The following is a 19,676-nucleotide window of genomic DNA, read 5'->3' as shown; positions in this document are numbered from 1 at the left end:
GTTTGAGGACACCAGCAGTTCATGGCATGAGACAGCTTAGGCTCAGCAGAAAGGAATGCAAAATATCCCTTCTTCCAACTTCATTTCAGTTCACAAACTCACAGGCCCAAATCAGCATCCTGTACAAGCCTCATGCTTTTACTCCCCTTGAGGGAACTTCAGCACCAGCTCTGTCAGGACTTCACCATTTAGCTGTATCCTTCCCCCAAAGCCTGAGAGCACAGCGTGCATTCTAGAGCGACCAGAGATACGGCTCCAAACCTAATTCAAGGATGGTGATGGACACAGACTGCGCTGACACAGTGGTGTGGGTATGTGTGTCTCTGAACTCCTGCTCCTTTCCTGTGAATCAGCTCAAATTCTCAGGGATCAAGTGACTCTTCAACTGCTGTGTTTGCCCGTTTTACTCCAGACAGAGGAGGCACAGAAGACAAGGCAATGACTTTTTGAGAAGCACAACCTTGCAGGGACCAGAAGATCACAGAGGGGTGCAGCAACACCTGCAAGGTGGGATCCAAAAGGCTGTGGTGATTCTTTTTGTATATTGTTTTGCAACTGCCTCTCTTCCTCACCCAGGAGCCTTACTTACTTGCTCCCTCTTTACAGCCTCGACTTTTCCTGGTCCTCATGCTTAAAATAACCCCTGTCCATAAAAAACATCTGTGTCATCTCTGTGCTACACCGTTACTTCTATCCCTTGCCTGCTGCCCTCACTCACTGAAATAACCTGCCTGTGTCCCTTTTGGTATTGCTATAATTACTAGTTATTTTAGACTTCCAGGGTGAGGAGAGAGCTCACGTGGTGGTTTCTTCTCCATTCTCTCACTTAGAGACAATTCACCTCCTTGGAATTAGATTTTCCATTTTGAAAATGGAAAAAAGCTTCTCTTAGCTCCTAGATGGAGGCATAGTGGAGTTCCCTTTCCAGAGGGGAATCTGAACTATGATGCTTTATCACTCTTTGGAAATTTTCCCACTGGTGTTTAAAAAAACCCACCACACAACAGAAGCAAATACAAAAAATCCCAAACAATTGAGTCTGTATTCCTCCTGGGAAGAGACATCACAGTGCAAAAACAGGAGAGGCAACTTTTGTGACTAAATCTCAGAACTGTGAGTAAGAAACTAGAAAACCTACTCCTCTGCAACTGACTCATTCTGTGACAGATCACTGAGATTATCTGAGCATTGCTTTCCTAGTCAGCAAAATAAATGGGTCTTACTAGATTAACATTAATGAAGGAATTTGAGAACATTGCTGCAGTGGCCACAGAGGACTTTTTTTCCCCTTAGCCTTCATCTAAAGCTATTTTAGACTTTATAAGCTATATCAAGCATACGTGACTTTGCCCAAATAATTTACAAGGACGGAGCATTATCTTTCTGCAGACAGCCCAGGGCAGCAGCACTGTGCAGGTTTGGTGATCAGGCTCAGGGGTTGGACACATAGCTGACACAGACCTACCAAACGAGTTTGGGGAAGTCATGTTTGCGTCCCAATTTAAGCAGGGAAGATAGCATTTATCCACATCCCCAGGATGTTGATAGGCAATGTTCATATTCATATTTTCAATCACCACCCCTTTCAAGTCCTCCTGAGAGTTCCTTTCTCATGTGCTGTAATTCCTCCACTTCTTTGGACTTCCATAGCCCCAGTAAACCCCCCAGCCAGTAAGAACTCCCTAGAATCACACCTCTGCTTCTCACCTCCTCTCGGACACTTTTGAAGTATCTTTTCTTTTTTCCTCTTCTTTGGTGTTGGTTTGTTGCTTGGGAATCCCTTATTTAATTGTAACAAAGCCTAGAGGTATAACCCACTTACAATCTGGTTACTAAACTGACCAGAAGATCTGTGAGGCAACTTTCAGATTGCCTCTACCCAAACACAAGGACATATCTGATACACTCACTGAGGGAACAAAGAGCATTCATTCAGGAAAGAGCAGGAGACGGCTTCTTCTAGAACATGTGATTAAACATGTGATGTTCTGGGGGTATATTGAAGATCATCTGGAGGATTTTGATAACACAAAGTCTTCCCTGATGATCCTTCCACCACCTGGCTGTAATGGATCTCACCTATCTGTCCCAACACCAGAGTGGCACATCACAATGCCCCGGACACACTTTGGGAAAGTTTTAGGGTAGCCTCTAAAATCATTATAATAAAAGCATTAATTAAAGCAGCTGCTTGCTCTGTTCCCACCCCAGGCACAGCCTCCTATTCACCCATACAAGGACACCAAAAAGACTGAATGTGGGACCGGATGTTCACAGCAAACAGCAAAGGTCTGACAAGCAGTGAACAGCAAGAATGAGCAAGTGCATGAACTCACAAGTGGAGAGTTTAAATAGGCATCAGCCTTCAAGCACAACTTCAAGGCTCTTAGGCAATACAACACGGGAACAGAGAGTCTTCATTCTAAGCATTTTAAGAACTGCATCCCTGCTCTGACACCAGTGCGGCTGTTGACAGTCTTCTTCTCTCTAACTGTGGCATCTCTGCTCCACTTTCTCAGGCCACATCCTTCTCCCATGTTCCCCATCTGCCCTGAGCACAGGGACTGCAGGACACCCAACATGTGCCCATGGGTCTGCCAGGGCACAGGGTGGGTGCTGTGTTCATTGCGGGAGCTGGTGCTCCATGTTGTGAGCCACAGCCAGATGGAAGAGCTCGTGCTGCAGGAGCCAGGGCATGGCCCTGCCAGGCTCCGCTTGTCCCACAGCTCAGTGCGGGGAGGCTCAGGGCAGGCAAACACCCCCAGCTGCCCAGCGCTTGAGTCCTTCGGGTAGGGGACACTGGTCCCACTGGGCAAGCCCAGCCTGAGGCTGCTGTCCCCACAAGTGTGCTGTCCCCACAGCCCTGGCTGACCCCATCCCACAGCCCCGCTGTGCCCACAGCCCTCACTGACCCTGTCCCACATCCCTGCTGTCCTCGCAGCCCCACTGTCCCTGCAGCCCTCACTGACCCCATCCCACAGCCCTGCTGTCCCCGCAGCCCCACTGTGCCCGCAGCCTTGCTGTCCCCACAGCCCGGCTGTCCCTGCAGCCCCGCTGTCCCTGCAGCCTTCACTGACCCTGTCCCACAGCCCCGCTGTCCCCACAGCCTTCACTGCCCCCGTTCCACAGCCCCGCTGTCCCCGCAGCCTTCACTGACCCTGTTCCACAGCCCCGCTGTCCCCATAGCCCCGCTGTCCCCACAGCCTTCACTGACCCCGTCCCACAGCCCCGGGCTCTCGAGGTCGCCCCTCGTGCCACCGCGGCTCACGCACCCCGTTCCCGCCCGGCCGCGATAGGCTGCCCTGGCTGGAGCCCAGCCAATCAGCAGCTGCCCGAAGCCCCCGAAGAGGCGCGGGCGGGAATGGCCCCAAGCCAATCACGGGGCTCGGCGATGCAGGGGGCGTGGCGCGGACCACCGGCCTGCGGCCCCTTTAAACGAGCAAACTTCACCTCGCCACCCCGAGACCCCCTCGCGCACGGATTGGCTGGCGGGGCCCCCGACGGAGCCGCCTCGGGCTGCGCGCTCGCTATTGGTCCGCAACACCCGTCAGTCAGAGCAGAACTCTCCCCTGATTGGCCAGCGCCCTGCTGGTCCCGCCGCGGAGGCGGGGGCCGGCGTTTTCCCGAGGAAGGGTCCGGCGGACGCCCCGGGGGCGCGGGGCCGGACGGGCGAGCGGGGGCGCGGGGAGGGTCGGGGGCGCGGATGCGGCTCTCACCGATGCGCTGCCCCACGGGGGAGCTGAAGGGGTTCCCCAGCAGAAAGTCCATCGCCGCCGCCGCCGCGCCGCGATCAGCTGACGCTGCCGCCGCCGCCGCTCACGTGACCGCGCGCCGGCCGGGGCGGGCCCCGCCGGGCCCCGCTGTGACGCCACCGGCCGCCGCCCGGACCGGCCCCGCCGTGCCACGGGCTGAGGGAGGCGCGGGGCGGCCGCGGCTGCCGGGGTAGGGCCGTGTGCAAGCCGACGCGTCCCTGGTCCCGCTGGTCCTCAGCCCCGGGCGCAGGAACCGAGGGGCTCTCGCCGAGAGCCGCCGCCGCTTTCTGCAACCACGCCGAGCTCGTGCAGGACACCCGCGAGCCTGGGCGATGCCCAAAGCCCGGAGAGCCTGTGGCGATGGGTTTTTAGTTTTCCATAGCCCGGTGTGAGTAGGAAGGACTCCCGATACTCTCAGTAGGAGTTAGGAAGAAATTCTTTACTGTGAGGGTGGTGAGGCACTGGGACAGGTTGCCGAGTTGTGGATGTCCATCCTTGGAAGTCTTCCAGGCCAGGTTGGATGGGGCTTTGAGCAAATTTTTTGTGGAAAGTGTCTCTGTGGCAGAGGTGTTGGAAATGATTTGAGGTCCCTTCCAACCCAAACCATCCTGTGACTCTACCCAGGTGGTTGGCACGTTCTGGGATGTGCTCCTGGCCTAAGCAACTGCCCTGCCCAAGCTGAAGCTGCAATCAACCAACACCCATATCTGGAAAATGGGGACGTGTTAATAACCAGCACAAATCCTGGTCTAACGCTGCCACGCCTGACTTCCTGCATCACACACCTGAGTCCCGTGTACTGGTGTCACCTGAACGCCAGGAAGCTGAACTGAGGTGAGGCAGCAGGGAAGACAAATGCCCTGGTGTTACCTGCAGTGCTCCATGCTACATCTCCCTTCTGGGGGGTCCCAAGCAGTCAGGAACCTGAGTGATAATTTGGGTGACTGGTGTTGCTGGAAACAGTACAGCTTGCCTGCCAAGTGAGTGAGTTTAGGAGAGTTAGGATTGGATGTGTTTTGCTGAGAAACAGTAAATACAAGTAGTAACAACAGCTGCAGAAAACAGCAAATGCCATAAATAAATGACAATACTCCAGAAGTTTTAAAAAAAATTATATTGTAAGTACAGTACAAAAAAGTCTGTGTATAATTGTAATGTAATCTGGACCAAACAGCAAAGAAATAACAAAAATATAAAAACTGCTAAGTCTTGACAAAGTTTCCTTATAGTACCAAATACCACAAGATACAGATTATACAAAGTGTACAAATTTTAATAAAAATACAATACACCAGGGTATGTGTTTTTCACTCTTCAAGAGTTTTCAGTTGTACAGAGGACAAAGCTAAGGTTGATCCCCTTCTGTTTCTTCAAAAGCAGATCTACCCCTTCACCACAATGCTCCCAACTGTGAAGGGCTGGAAAGAACCAGTTATTTTGTGCTGCTCACAACAGCAGATGCTTTAGTGTGGGCCAGGATCTGAAGCAGGACTGGACTGCTTCCTTCCTGGGCCCTTCCTATTTCCAGGCTCACTGGGATTTGTCCTAAGCTGTTAAAACATGTGTTCTGGCCTGGTGGACTGAGAACCTTCTGTGCCTCCTCTGCTGAGAAAACCCCTCACTGCACTGAGAAAAGTTCTGTAAGAGACAGACTACCTTGTACAGGCACATCTGGGGAGTACGTGGCAAAGAGGCATGGGGAGAAAAATCCTCCACACCCCAGGATTTAATTTACTTCTGATTTGGGACTCAGCCACAATGAAGGACAGCTCACTTTCAACTGTCCTAAAAAACAGAAGCTAGACTTACTTGGAAGTAAAAAATGCCTCGTCTCTAATTTTAAAACTTTCCTGTTAGAGAGCTGATAAGGCCTGAGTCAAATGATATTTCAGTTGTTCTGCCCACCTTCACAAGACAGCCTGTTTCTACAAACTCTTAGAATCTTCCTGGTGTTTCTTTACACAATGCCCATGCTTACTACTATACATAGAGTTGATTCCTGCAGGAAGTGAGCTGAGACAAACTTGATTCACATTTTTCACAAACTGTTGGCTGAGGGAGGAATTTTTGCTTTTAAATTATGTATATATATATAAATATATACACACACACAGAGAAATATACAGGATAAATTAAAATCTGTTACAGATATTGGTAAAAGTTAAATACATGTGATATGAACACCACATACACATACATACACACAGACAAAAGCCTAAACAGGAATCAAGTGTTCTGCTGCTCCTCTTCCAGAGGAGCAGAAAACCAAACTCCAAGTATGTGGCTGGAAGGAAGGGAAACCAGTCCAATCAACCCACATATGCCTTCCTTGGCCATAACTGCCTCAAACTGGCCACTGGTCGCTGCCTTGCAGCAGCACCACAGCTCCTGCAATAGTGCTGGTGAGAGAGATGGTGGATGAGCCATTTCACAAAACAGGTGCAAGATGGGCAGAAGCAATCCAAGTTTTTCCCATCTGCTTCTCTACTCCTTTCCATCAAAGCAGGCTGACCATGCCGTGGAAAAATCAGCAGGAGGTTCATTCTCTCAAGCCAATGCAATGGGTTGATACATTGTGCTAATAATGATTTGAGTCCACAAGGAAAAAATAAACTTCTTGTCATCTACTTCACTTCAAATACCAGCTAGTAGACCAGCCAGCCAACACTGACAACTTTCAGTTAGTACTGACAGGTGTGGGGGTTGGATAAAGTGACCAAGAGGTGAAAAGCTATCCAGCTTTTCCCTCAAGAAGTGTGTTTTAAACAGAAATAGTTACAAATAGGGCTGGTGAAGAATTCAGTTCTATTCCCTGGTCCAAAATGTATCATCTCTACCTGCCCACAGAATATCAGAATATTTTAGTTTAGGCAGGGACAGCAGGAGATCATCGGGTCCATCCTGCTTAAAGCAAGTCCAACTACAGCAGGCTGCTCATTCGGTTTTTGAATATCATCAAGGAAGGAGAGTCAAGAACCTCTCTGGGCCACCTGTTTCAAAGATCCTTCTCATGGTGACAGCTTTCTTGTTTATATTGAGAAGTTCATTCTCTGTTTGCTTCCCCCACTAAATCTGAATTTAAGGCAAATATCTCAAAAGCTTTCTGAATTCTTCATACAAAATACTTTCACACTGGAGGACATTTCACCCACCGACACAAAAGGGTTTTCTCAGCTTAAGTTCACAACTTTTCATAAAATAGAAGTCAAATAGTTACAATCCTATGTATATACTATACACATATAAAACTTTAAAAGCCTCCACATGGAGCCCCTCAGGAACGTTGGCGTAGTGCACATACACAAGTCAGTTACACAGAGGCTGAGTACATCCCAGGATCCTTTCCCATCAAAGTCCAGGCATGATGTAGGCAATGTTGTCTAGTGTGTTTGACTGGGAAAAGAAATTCGGTGGTTTTTAGTTTCAGGTAATAACTCAACATCTCTGAAAAATGGCACAGGTGAGGGTACTAAGCACAATTACTTGGGTTACAAGTTATCATAGGATGAGACAACCAAAGCTGCCCATTGATCACCTCTAACAGGGTGTCAGATGGCAAAAAGAAGTGTCTTTCAGTTTTTCTTGGAAAATGTAACAGAATTCTGAGAGTAGGAATCCTTCTCATGCCCATCAGAAAAAAAGACCCAGCTGTATGTTTTTCAGATGCAGTGTTTCGGTTAGCTCAAGCCCGTGGCTGGTCAGCTGAAGGAGGCATTAGGAGCAGCACCTTTAACTGAGAGATGGAGGAGCTGGATCTGCACCAGTTGTGATTCTAGAATTTAGCAATGCCATCTACTGTCTCAAATATAAATTGCAACACAACTGCTAGGGTTTATCTGTGTCTCAGAACACCACTGTCGTTATGTACCTGACTGTGAAAATCAGATTTATTATCAGCTTCTGAACAGGGCTTTCCAGAAGTGAAGCATAGCTGCCATAATTCACCTAAAGCTCCACTGCTCCTTGTAACAATAAGTTGATCGAGTTTCTAATAAACGCACCACTGCTCATGTGGCGTCACTGCTCTGAATAAACTTGGCAAGCAGGAAGGAAAAAAAGCATCAGGTTTTCCATGGCTTATGATGGGAACACCCCACTGACTCAGCTTTTGTGCATAGAGCCAGTTTGTGGGTGTTCACAGACTAAATTTTCAACTTTTTTCCTGTTTTGACAGTCCACTCTTGTAATGAATAAACGTTTGGGCTGCCCTATTATGACATGTCAATTCATATCCCATTTTCATTGCCCCCTCTGCCAGATTTGTTTTTAATCTCTTAAGTTTTGCAGACTGTAGTTTTTTTATTTTTGCTCCTCTCCTTTGCTGCTTTATTCATGTCTCCTGTAGGAAGTATGACTCCTGATGGCTGCTGCCATCTTAATCTATGTCCACACCCGGCTACACAGATGCCACAAGCTGTTGCTAAATCAGGGCTCAATATTAAGAGTAGCTTAAAGCAGAAAAGAAACTGTAGTTATGCAGCTCCTTAAGAGAGAGACTATTTTTCCTTTCTCAGAGAAGGTTTCAGCCACTTGTAAAAGGTCCTACACCATCACATTAGGAGTCCTGAGATCACAAATTGGTTTTTATGCTACTGAAGGAAAAACAGCTCGTGTGATATAGAGCAGCTTTAAGGTGATTTTATTTTTATGGAAAATTAGAACTTTCAAAAATACTGGTTTACTTTTGTTTTAGATTGATTGACTTCATCATGACTAAAACAGGACCTACCCACGCTGCAATCCATGCTACAAATATTAGGTCAGTTGCCAGTGGGAGAAAAAAAGGTTGCACAATGTTGTACAACGGTAGTATCTGTAAGAATTTCAATAAATATTCCTCTATAAAAACCCATGACCAAGACAAATTTTCTTACTGCATTGGAATTATAGTTATATTACACTGATTAATCAAAAAAGCTCTATTTGTAATCTACTGAAATTAACAGTGCTAGAAAGAAAATAACCACAAAGAACTCACCAAAACATGTTTTGGGCAGCCATTCAACTCAGGCAGTTGTGTGGTCAGACAAGCCAACGGGCCCAAAGCACAGATGATTGAGTCTAGGAGTACTGACAAACTTCCAGAAACAGCCACCATTCCCTGGTAAAGAGGGAAGAAAAAATTGGATAGGGATGAGTAGTGGAAATTGCACTTCTTTCTCAACTGTATCCACTCTCATGTAGATACTGTATCTTCACCTCCTCCAGTTCACTCTCACTATTTACACAGTAACAAAACTGTGCCTTGTGCTTTGGAGAGACTGTTGGCTCAAAAACTTTAGATTTCAGTAGTCAACAAACTGGTGCAGGATAAAGGTAGGAATCAACAGAAAACACCACAAAGTTGTCAGTTGCATAAAACACTGATTCCACAAATTTTTGTAATATATTTTCTGTGCCATTTTGTACCATCTATTTTGTTAACTACATGAGTCCTAATGACAATAGTTGTTTTATTTTTGAAGGTAAAGAAATGCTAAGCCTGTAACAAATGCTTTAGTCATTGATATACTTTCAGGAAAGTATATCAATGTGTGCTTTTCTGGGCTCTGGTTGTTCCTCCCATGATCTCAAATCAGTCATACCAAAACCAAAATGCAAGAACATTTATTTCACCATTGATAAAATAAGCAAGCATAGTGGGGTGAGATTATCATACCATAAAACTCAGTGACATTATTTGAGACAAAAATATTTTCTCCTTAGAGGCTGGGCTGAGTTCTCTGTGAATGTGCATTCACAGAGTCACTGTCATTTAATAGCAGGAAGCCATTAAAATGTGACATTATGTTACCAGGTAAGTTGAAATAATTGTAGTCCCTATCCAAAGCACTGGCAATTGGATACCGCCAGAAAACTAGAGGACATGCAAGAAACTTCCTGGGAAAGGGTCACAATTCTGTAAAAAGTAGAACAGTAACAGAATCTGACCCCAGACTGACTAAATAGTAAGGAAGTACCAAATCAAAGGTGAACTTACAGCAAGAAAAGACTGAAGAGTTTGCTGAACTACAAACTGGTCTCAAAGACTAGAGCTGCAAAGCACCCGTCTTTCACTGCTGCCTACTGTTTACTGAGGCCTTTTATTTCACTGAAATTAAAGAGCGATGCATCAAAGAAACAGGGCATGCCACCTCTAGTTTCTCTTCCTAACAGAAAACCACTGGTTAAACTTTTAAGAAAATAAAACAATCATCTCCCTGAATGTATCGTGTGGATTACAGGACATCACTGTGACATTGCTGGTTACAAGCTCACCTCTGTTTCCTGCAGTCTGTGTCCAATGAGGCTCAGAGATTCACCCAGTAACTGTAAATGTGCAGCTACATCAATGGGATCTGTCTCAGGGGCTTTGGCTGGTGAGGAAGGCACCACCATGGTGCTGGTGGGGGATTTTTTGTGAGGAGAAACCACTCCTGTTGGAGAAGCTGGAAAACATACTAATTAAAATTCCATATTCCTTGCTTTCACTCTTTTACTCACAAGCCTATTTAGTTACTGAAGTTCAAATCTCATAGGCATGAGGTGCTTGAATAGTTCTGTTACCCCGGTCCCATAGTCTCTGGACTCTTGAAATTTTTTTTACATGTACAGAACCTGTCTACCTCAGCTGAATGCAGCTGGGGAGATTTGGTATCAGAGATGCTAAACCAAGAACAACCCATCTTCTATCTAGCAGCAAACTAATCTCACTAGAACCTCATTTCTGCCTCTTCTTCTTTTACATTTCAATCCTTAAACTGCCAAAACCAATACCATTCTATGAATCAGACATGGAAATCTTTATGAAAAATGCTGGCATCACTCTCACTTTCACAGAAAAATTGATTTGACTAGTGATTTAAATGTCATGCTTTAAACATGATTTAAATGTCATGTGAGAAAGCAGGTAAGGAGGTGAAGCAAGTAAGGACCTTTGTTTTTTATTCTACAGGCAACACTACCTTCCCCAAGGTAAAGAATTTGTCTTAAAAAATTTGTCTCGTCCAAGAAAAGAGATGAGACAAATAAAGTGCAACAATTACCTTTCATTTTTGGAGCACCATCTGAAGATGATGCCTTTCTCTTCACAGTGGTGGCCTCTGCTTTATTCTGCTTGTGTTGGAGATACTGAGCTTTCTGTTTCCAGGTCTGTAGTTACCATGGTAAGAAAAGAAAGATTCATAACATTAGGTAATTTTGTTACCTGATGCCAGGACCTGGAGGCAGAATGATGTTACATAGCTAGGAGGTGAAGCAATCCCATGAGAACAAAATGAATGCTTTTATGTTTGCAAGGGCAAGATTTCCATACTTTCCACCTTTACATGCTTTAAGGATATAGGTAACATATTTCAAGGCATTGTGGCAATGCTGCCACCACATTCTTCATCTAAGCACCTAGTTCACAGAAATAATTTTCCAGAAACATCTGACAGAAACACTCACCAACTTATCCTTCTCAGGTAGCTGCTTCCACACTTCTGCCAGTTTTTTACTTAGCTCTCCAAAATCTGGCAGAAAGAAAAGAAAAGAAAAGAAAAGAAAAGAAAAGAAAAGAAAAGAAAAGAAAAGAGAAATGTTTAAAACAAATTTGATCATAAAATCCTGGAGAGAACATAGGAAATTTACCGGCCCCTCCACACACATTTAGGAAGCATGCCATTCTACAACTGCAACTCTCCACACTGTCCTAAAAATATGCATTCCTGTTACTCTTTAAAATAAAAAAAAAAAAAGCTGATAGCAGGAAGATGAAGTCACAGTGTATTCAGGGGAAAGTGACAACAATGAAGGTAATTCTTTAAGTAAATAAAAAGTTAGCAAATTCTTTACCTAGATTCACAACTTGGTTAAAATAAAATTATAATACAACCACGAAATCCACTCCTAGCCCCTTTGCCATCTCTTATTCTAAATAACATTGGCAGATTCTTTGCATTATGTCAAAATTAAGAAGTTGGTCTGAAATGGAGACAATATGTTCTGCTAATTAATCTGACTGGCGTAAAATCAAGAGAAGAGAAGGCTGGATTATTCCCTTACCTATTCCAGGATGCTCAGACACAATATTTGTACGATATTCCTTACAGAACACTTGATAAGCAGACATGTTTTTCTTCTTTGGCTAGTCAGAAGAAGAAAGGAAACAAAGATTTTTAATTATGATGAGACCTTCTCCAATTTAGTAGGAATTTGGCATTTATTAAAGTCTTAAAGAAAGATATGATACTTAGGTCAGAAAACTTAAAAAGCAGTCCTTTACATCTCCTGGCTGAATTTAGTCTTTATGAAAGCACAGGAATCAGCCAGAAACAGTCTTAGTACAAGGCTTATCTTGCAAAACTCAACAAACTACTATTCTAAATTCAGGATCAACATACAACTTTGGTAATGTATTTCAGTTTTAAAACCTATAATAAAACCCAGTATCTGTTATTCTATTCACAGTACCTATTATAGATCTGTCAAAAGGATTAAGTCCTCATGATAATGTTTTGTTCCATTCCTTGCATCCTTACAAAGTACTTCCATTTGGCAGGAAAAGAGACTGTGCAGTACATTGACAGCAAAGGTATTGCAATTGCTGAGCTATGATCAGGGAAAAATTCCAAAACAGAATAGGATAATGGCTGAAGAGATTTGGGCTCTGTCTGTCCATTTCCTCATACAAAGCATTATTTCTCTAGCTGAACATGCACAAGCTCTTTTTCTCCATTTACTTACACAGCTACAGTTATCTCATTTGTAAACTCGTTCACATGCTAGCTACCACTTCTGCTACTCATATCTTTATGCAGTAACCATGGAAAACTGAATGTCTAGGACAGGACAAAACTGGGAACATGGTAGTCTATTAGAATTAGAATTTCATTTGAATACAGGAGTAAATGGGTAAATATCTTCAATTTTCAAGTAACAGCTTGATTCCTTTTTACAGGAACTTTGATCACTAGTCCAGAAGTCTGCCTGGGAATAGCTAGAGACAGTCACATTAGAAAAAGATGCAGATGTGCTTGGTACATGACCCACACCAAGCAAAATTAAGTATAACTTTCCCAGAGAACCTCTACTGGCTAAAGACTGTCTGTACCACAAAGCCAGAAGAGCTAGAAGAACATATATTCCTTCTGCTACACACAGAAATCACAGTGGCTGACACATTTTTCCAATTATGCTTCAGTTAAACCATTGATAATTGGTATCAGTTATCCTTTGTTTCAATTTAACATGCCTTTGTAATGGAGTGCCTAATTCAACATTACTCACCACCCAATTTCTATTTTCTGAAAAGAAATTCAAATTTTCCTTACTTTGTCTCTTTCTCTTTCCTTTTCTCTCTCCTTTTCTTTTTCTCTTTCTTTTTCTTTTTCCTTTTCTCGTTCCTTTTCTTTTTCTTTTTCCTTTTCTTTTTCTCTTTCCTTCTCCTTCTCTCTTTCCTTTTCTTTTTCTCTTTCCTTCTCCTTCTCTCTTTCCTTTTCTTTTTCTCTTTCCTTCTCCTTCTCTCTTTCCTTTTCTCTTTCCTTTTCCTTTTCCCATTTCTCAGACTTGTCCTTCTCCCTGTCTTCCTTTTTCCTCCTCTTCTCGCCTTGACCATCTGAGTGAAAAACAGCAGGAGGAGGTGGAGGGACACCATAGGGGGTACTGGCAGGTGGTGGTGACACTCTTACTTCTGCTACTGCCACAGGAGAGTGCCCAGAACTCTTTTTAGACTTGGAGTGCTTCTTCTCTCTGTGTTTCTCCTTATCCTTTTTTTTCTTACTTTTTTTGGACTTCTTCTTCTTCTTGATTTCCCGGTAGGAGTCATCTATCACCAGCTCTCCAGCCTCCAACTCTCCACCAGAGGAAGAACCAGATTCTGGTGGTGCCTCCATACCTGAAACCTCGTACTCACTTCCATGGCCCTCTGAATGAAGGGAGGTGTCAGCACCAAAACTCTCAGAAGGCAGATGTGAGTCTGGAGGTGTTTTGTGCTTTTTCCGGGATGACTTCAGGAAGCTCTGCAGGTCGTGCCCCAGCAGGAATGAGCCTTGCTCATCTCGAGCTGATTTCTTTGAAGATTTCTTTGCAGCTGCTGGTGCTGAAGAGTAGGATAAAGAATCATCATCTGCTGCACTACTTTTTTCTTTTGGTGAAAGGATGAGCTTCATCTTCAAGCCATCAGGTTCACGAAGTGTAAGTGTCTCCGTGTTCACGTAAAGAGGTTTCATTTTTTTAGATTTGTGGGAGCTGCTGTCATCCACTGAGTGCTCCCCACTGCTCCCACTCAGCTTCTTCTTGGGATGCTCCTTTCTGCTTTCAGAATGGCCAGAGGAAGAATGAGATGATTTTTCAGAGGTCCTCTTTGAAGACTTTGAGCTTGTGGCTAAAGGTGAGTTGATAGTCTTAAGTAAATCCATGGTTGTATCAGCTGAGGATGGGCTAGAAGCTGCTTTTTTCTTCTTTTTTGATGGTAGATCCAAAGGCGAGACACCTGAAAAAGATCAAAAGAAATGTACATTGAGATGATTCCCTTAAAGATGGAAAGGAAGGGAAGTGAGAATCCTGTGGGCCTTCCAATTACAGGTGACAGATTTACATCCTGGCTTAAAAAGAACCACAGCCATCTCAGCACAGCCTTACTGACACAATTCAGAGGCTGTGACATCTGAGCTGGTCAAATAATTTAAGGAAGGGAGAGACTGCAGGGAAGTTCTTGAAGTTTTGTGAAACTCCATTTGTGACTTATGAAATATAATATTTTGATGAAAATACACCTAACTGAAATTACACCTCAAGTGCACAGTTTTTGTGACATTTTTAGCCAAGGTGAAACCAATGAGTTGAAAATATGAGCTTTTTCATTCTGGAGACAGATTTTGATGAAAGATGAGATTTCAGTTTGGCTTTCTCCTTCTACTGGACCAATAATAAATCCTAAATATGTTAAGCTTCTATGAGCTGAATTGTTACTTTCCGGCCAACTTATTAATTGTGAGACTACCTGAACCGAGAAGCATTTCTTTTTTAATCTCAGACATTCTATTTTTTTAAATCCAGAGGAAGTTATATTACCTGTAAGTATAATTAGTTTTCAATGCAATCGGTAAACAAGAAAAACAAATGTCAAATGTGAAGGCATGAGTTAGCAAACTACAACTTATCAATGAAAAAGGGATGGAAGATCTCTACCCCCTACCATGGCAATTTGTTAAGCCAGACTCTGAAAATTTAATTCCCTAATCTTCTGCTGTCTGGTGCTGATCAGTGTCAGGTTTCTGATTAGCTGTTCTAATGCAGGTTGATGTATTCTCCTTCTATAAAATACTAACCACAAAGCTTGATGACACTGGTTTAAGAGCTTCCTTTCCTTAAAGTCATGATCTGTTAGCCCCTTCTCCTGCTTGATTACTTCCTTACCTCTGTAGCAGAACTCATCGGAGGAATGCTTTCTCTTCTTTTTGTGAGCTTCTGTCCCTGGAAAAAACTCACTGTCCTGGAATAAGAAGAAAAAAATTGCTGTCAAAAAGGAGGGAAATAATATCAGAGTCACATGGACTATTAACAGATAAAAATTTATAGGAGGTATCAAGGGTTATTTGTACTGCTGTAACATCAAGGATCTGTAGGTATGAACCAGTATCATCTTTCTAGATGCTAAAAGAAAACCTACTCTGTCCCCCAGAGCACACAGTGTAGGTTCAAAGTAAGATGAAACACATGTTACAGATAGGTGGGAGAATACAAAAATATCATTAGTCAGGATTGGTTTCAGCACAATGGTCACCTAATTGACATAGAGCTTTCTGTAGGCACGGCAGCACAACAGAGCTCCAAGGACACTGAAAGACAGATCTCTGCAGGGAGACCCCCAAGAGAGAGGAGCAACATAAAAGAAAAAGCAAATTTGCAGAGTGTTGAAATATGGGCAATGCAAGCCATCACTTGAAGATCAGCTGATAAACTGATAAAAGACTGACATCTACCCTTTAATAAAGCTAAGAAATAACTTCAGATACATAGACTATCGAGCCTTGAAAACAAAGGAGAGCAGTTCATGCTTACTATGCTGAAAAAGAAGTAACAGGAGGTACAAAGAGGTGACAACTAGAATGATGGGACAAAAATTTGTCCTTAATATGCCATGTCACCTAATTATTATCTGTGGTTTGATCAATTTATGAAATAGAAATTGAAGTTCCTCTAAAGAATTCCAACCACAGGGTAGAAGATTTTAATTTTAAAACAAAATTTGCTTTTGAGATGAAAAAAACCCCAAATCACTAGATAGCCACCTCTGAGCTAACAGCAGAAATTGTAGCTCAGAGAGGAAAGAAGTTTTTGAAGAAACTTAAGTTGCCACTATGTGATTTCAAGAGTTAAGGGCCCAAAGAGGTAAATAGGGCAAGTTTATTCTTCTCAAGAGCTATTGTTTCAGGCTGTCTGCAGAATCAGGAAGACAACAGTGCATCAGTTAATATTCTGTCCATCCTTTGCTGGCTATTTCCATAACCATATTTTTAAAAATGTGTGTAAGAAGTTATTAAGAGCATTTTCTTACTTGCAAGGTATGTCCCATCAACACAGGGACAACACTCCTACTACCTCATTTTCTGAGGCCAAAAAAATTGGAATCAGGGATTGATTCCCTCCTTTTCTCCAGGAAAGTTACTGAACAATACAGGACATGATTAGCTGCTCTTGTTGTCTTCTACATGCATTTCTAAATAAAAAACAAATCAAAAAAAAGGAAAAGAAACCCATCCCATCCCATCACTACCTTTATGCATATCCATACACCCTGAACCTTTTCTCTGAGGGTTTCTACCTGAGTTGCTGTCTCGTCCTCGTCTTGCAGAAGATCCTTGTACGAGCGCTTTTTCTCTCGCTGTATCCTGCCAGGTGCCAGCCCGTCGTCAACACTTCGGTGACTCTCTAGGGACTCTGATTTATGGGAAATGGGAAAAAAGGAAGAAATGAAATACCACATTAAGGAACGACAGACAAGTGGACCAGTCATAAAATAAGCTAACAGAGGATACTGGCACAGAGTGATGCACAAAACCCAACAAGCACGGAGGCCTGAAAGGTAACAGTCTGTACTGTCTGACCAGAGGGATGGGGCTTGGTGCTCTAACACAATCATTCCAGATCCAATCTCTAATGCCTGTATGTTCCTTCCTAAAGACAAGTGGATCTAGAAATGTTGCCATGACTAAATGTATCATTATCCCCTGTCCCATTGACTTGTCAGGGAGAAGAAAGGCTGCAGTGGCAGAGTTCCCAATCAGGGTGTCTGCAGAGGAAATACCACCCATTTCTCTTTCAAGTTCTAATCCCAGTACTTTACACCTGAAAGTCAAGGGCTTGGGATCCTCTGGTAACTTGGCCAGGTTAAATTTAAGGGCTCCACAGCACCCTAACTTCTTTCCCACTCTGACTGCATGGCCTGACAATGGCTGCAAAGGGCACCCTTCAAAAAAAATTATTTGTTGATTCTTTTTGCAAATCCCTCCGATATTATGAAGCAGTCATACCTTCTTTCTTCTTGGCGCCATCATAAGCCATGGTGGTCCTGCAGGAGCCTGTGAATGAGCTGCCACGTCTGGGCTCCTTCCCCCGTTCCCATCTATAGGAAAAGGTCTGAGAAACAGAGAATGAAAATAACCCTCCCACAAAGAAGCAGCACTATGTAAATGGGGAAACTTTCTCTGAACCAAATAAGGATTCTTTGGGAGACAGTGGGAAAGGAAATGAGTGGTCACTCTTCAGGCTTGATAGATTTGGGTGTATTAATCAAAATGGATATTGCATTATTCTAAATATAGAAAATGCCACCCTTTCTTATAAAATATCTGAATCACTGAACTAATTTATTTACAAAAATAGAAAGAGGGTGAGAAGACAACTGAGTTTGATTTTCATGACACACAAAACTGCACCCTGTGTCAAAGCCATTTTTTGTCAGGAGCCAAAGAGTGGGATGTTTAAAGAGATTTCAAACCCTTGAGTCTCAGATGAAGTGAAGGAAAAGAAGGAATTAAATTACAAAATAATTATTGGGTTTTTTTTGTTGTGGGTGGTTTTTTTTGTTTTGGTTTTTTTTTTGTTTGTTTGTTTTTTTTTTTTTTTTTTTTTTACTAGAGGATCACACATTTTGTATTAGAGGTGTGTATCCTCCTGATGTGCTTCCCAATGCTACCACTGCAGCCATTCTGAATGCCAGCCTGGGAGAGGGGATGAGCACTCCTTTAAGCTAGGCCTGCAGCAACCCAACCTCTACCCCCCAGGTTTCAGGCCTCCTCTAAGGGAGCCACTGTGCCAGCTAGGGGCATGCAGCAGGACAGTGCTACTGTGGAATGGCCACACTCTGGTTCTCTCAGAGCAAACAGCTTTTGTTCCTCAGCCAGTGACCAGCTTAGCAAGATCAACATTCTGCTCCTATGGGATTAATCCAATGGCTCCCAGCTGCCTTTGTGTGTTTGTGTGTACGTGCACATGTGTAAACACCCAGGTGCAAACACCGTGCAGCCTGTTCATCCCAGCTGCCATGGTAATCTCGCCACACTGAAGCTACACGGGAATACTCTGGGAGCAGGGAACTGGTGCTTGTACATCCCCCACGCAACTCGATTTTATAAACAACTGGCTGAGGCTGACAATGTACAACTCATTCATCCTACAGTGGTTACTTAACTGATGCAACAAAGTCTCAACTAAATCAGGCTTGTGGGTACACACGAGATGCTTCTGTTTAAATTCATAGGAATACATGCTATTTCTTCGGGTTTTGAGAAAATACCCACTGCTGAATGTCAAGATAGTGTTCTGACCATTATATATTGCTGGTAGCAAACACAAGGATTCCACCTAAACACAAGAGCACTGCCTATGTACATGCAGAGAACACTGCACTCAGCAATAAAAAAGAGCATCTTGCCACTTGTGGGCTAGTGATCTTAAACCAGACGTTTTCAACATTTTGTGCTGTTTGTTTGTCAGACAGACTTCACTGAGAGGACACACAACACCAGAGTATTGTGCTCAAGACAGAAAGGGTCTAATATAGATACTGCTCTGCAAAACAAAGCTGAAGACATTCATTCATGAATGGATGACATGGAGAGCCTAAGATTTCTTTGTGCCTACATGCATACCTTTTAGTCTCTTTTTAGATCTTATCTGCTTGGCAAGGACAAAGCTTGGTAGATACTGCCCAAAGGTGCTCACAGCCCAGACCTCCAATCCGGCAAATACAAAACATACCCTTAACCACTCTCATCTTGTAAACCTCACTTAGGTTTCCCTGCTTCAAATTCCCGGGTTTCAGCAGCGATGGCACAGGCTCAGCGGGGAAGCTCTCCCTGCACGTCTCCTGCTCCTTAGCGCACATGCCTGCGGGTTCAAGGCCTAGCCTGGCTCTTCTGCAGCCCCGGGGTTCCGCACGGAGCCCCGGTCCTCGGTCCCGGTGCCGGCTGGCTGTGGAGGCGGCTCCCTCACCCCTGTGCCGCCAGCGCCCCGGGCCGGGGCCGTCAGGGCAGGCGGCACCGCCGGCAGCTCCGCGCGCAGCCGAGGGCGCCAACCCCGGCACCGGCCCCTCCGCGGGCACGGACCGGCGCCCGGCCCGTCCTGCGCATGCGCCCCGACACCCCCGGAGCCCGGGCCCCGTCACCGCCGCCTCCGTTCAAAGCGGGATCGTCCGCCCCGCTCCCGCTCGCGCGTCCCCTCACCCGAGCGGGCTCCAGCCTCACGTCAGCCCGCGGCTCTGCCCCTGCAGCAGGCCCGGGCGTGCCCCGACTGCGGGGCCGCCCAGCGGCGACAAGGCCCGCCGGCGCCAAGCCGCGGCCGCAGGGTGGGGACGAACGGCGGCCGCCTCACTCGGCCCCCCCGCTTCCCGCCGCGCCGCCGCCCGCGGCCGCCATCTTGGACAGGGAGACAAGGGACCCGCGCCGGCCAGCCGAGCGC

At 44.7% G+C, this 19,676-nt stretch overlaps 2 protein-coding genes and 1 long non-coding RNA gene across 6 annotated transcripts in view; 1 reads left to right on the top strand and 2 right to left on the bottom strand.

The window, feature by feature from the left end:
* The window catches only part of TOM1 (target of myb1 membrane trafficking protein), a 21,132-nt gene extending 17,280 nt beyond the window's left edge, over positions 1 to 3,852 (bottom strand). Inside the window, exon 1 of the mRNA XM_071422744.1 lies at positions 3,717 to 3,852. Coding sequence (XP_071278845.1) covers positions 3,717 to 3,768 — 52 coding nt within the window. The 5' untranslated portion in view covers positions 3,769 to 3,852. The remainder of the gene's footprint in view (positions 1 to 3,716) is intronic.
* Positions 3,774 to 5,046, top strand: LOC139587961 (uncharacterized). Its single transcript, XR_011678543.1, has 2 exons — positions 3,774 to 4,267; positions 4,377 to 5,046. It is a non-coding gene; the product is annotated as an uncharacterized lncRNA (long non-coding RNA).
* On the bottom strand, positions 4,848 to 19,676 carry HMGXB4 (HMG-box containing 4). Of its 4 annotated transcripts, none has more exons than XM_071422740.1 (11): positions 19,442 to 19,676; positions 17,249 to 17,354; positions 16,540 to 16,655; positions 15,132 to 15,207; positions 13,046 to 14,205; positions 11,778 to 11,859; positions 11,181 to 11,245; positions 10,778 to 10,883; positions 10,011 to 10,180; positions 8,731 to 8,853; positions 4,848 to 7,145 (listed from the first exon to the last, which is right to left on the bottom strand). In XM_071422740.1, exons 2-11 carry the CDS (start codon positions 17,277 to 17,279, stop codon positions 7,101 to 7,103), a joined length of 1,974 nt encoding a protein of 657 aa, XP_071278841.1. In that variant the 5' UTR covers positions 17,280 to 17,354; positions 19,442 to 19,676; the 3' UTR covers positions 4,848 to 7,100. The 4 variants fall into 4 exon arrangements, with proteins under 4 accessions (XP_071278841.1, XP_071278842.1, XP_071278843.1 ...); XM_071422741.1 differs by lacking the exon at positions 19,442 to 19,676 and adding an exon at positions 18,978 to 19,413; XM_071422742.1 differs by lacking the exon at positions 19,442 to 19,676 and adding an exon at positions 18,869 to 18,951.

This window comes from Agelaius tricolor, unplaced genomic scaffold, assembly GCF_023055355.1.
Source record: "Agelaius tricolor isolate 1412-34295 unplaced genomic scaffold, bAgeTri1.0.p SCAF_3, whole genome shotgun sequence".
Lineage (NCBI taxonomy): Eukaryota > Metazoa > Chordata > Aves > Passeriformes > Icteridae > Agelaius > Agelaius tricolor.
The sequence above is the reverse complement of the archived record's forward strand: the minus strand, read 5'-3'. Positions and strand labels throughout refer to the sequence as shown.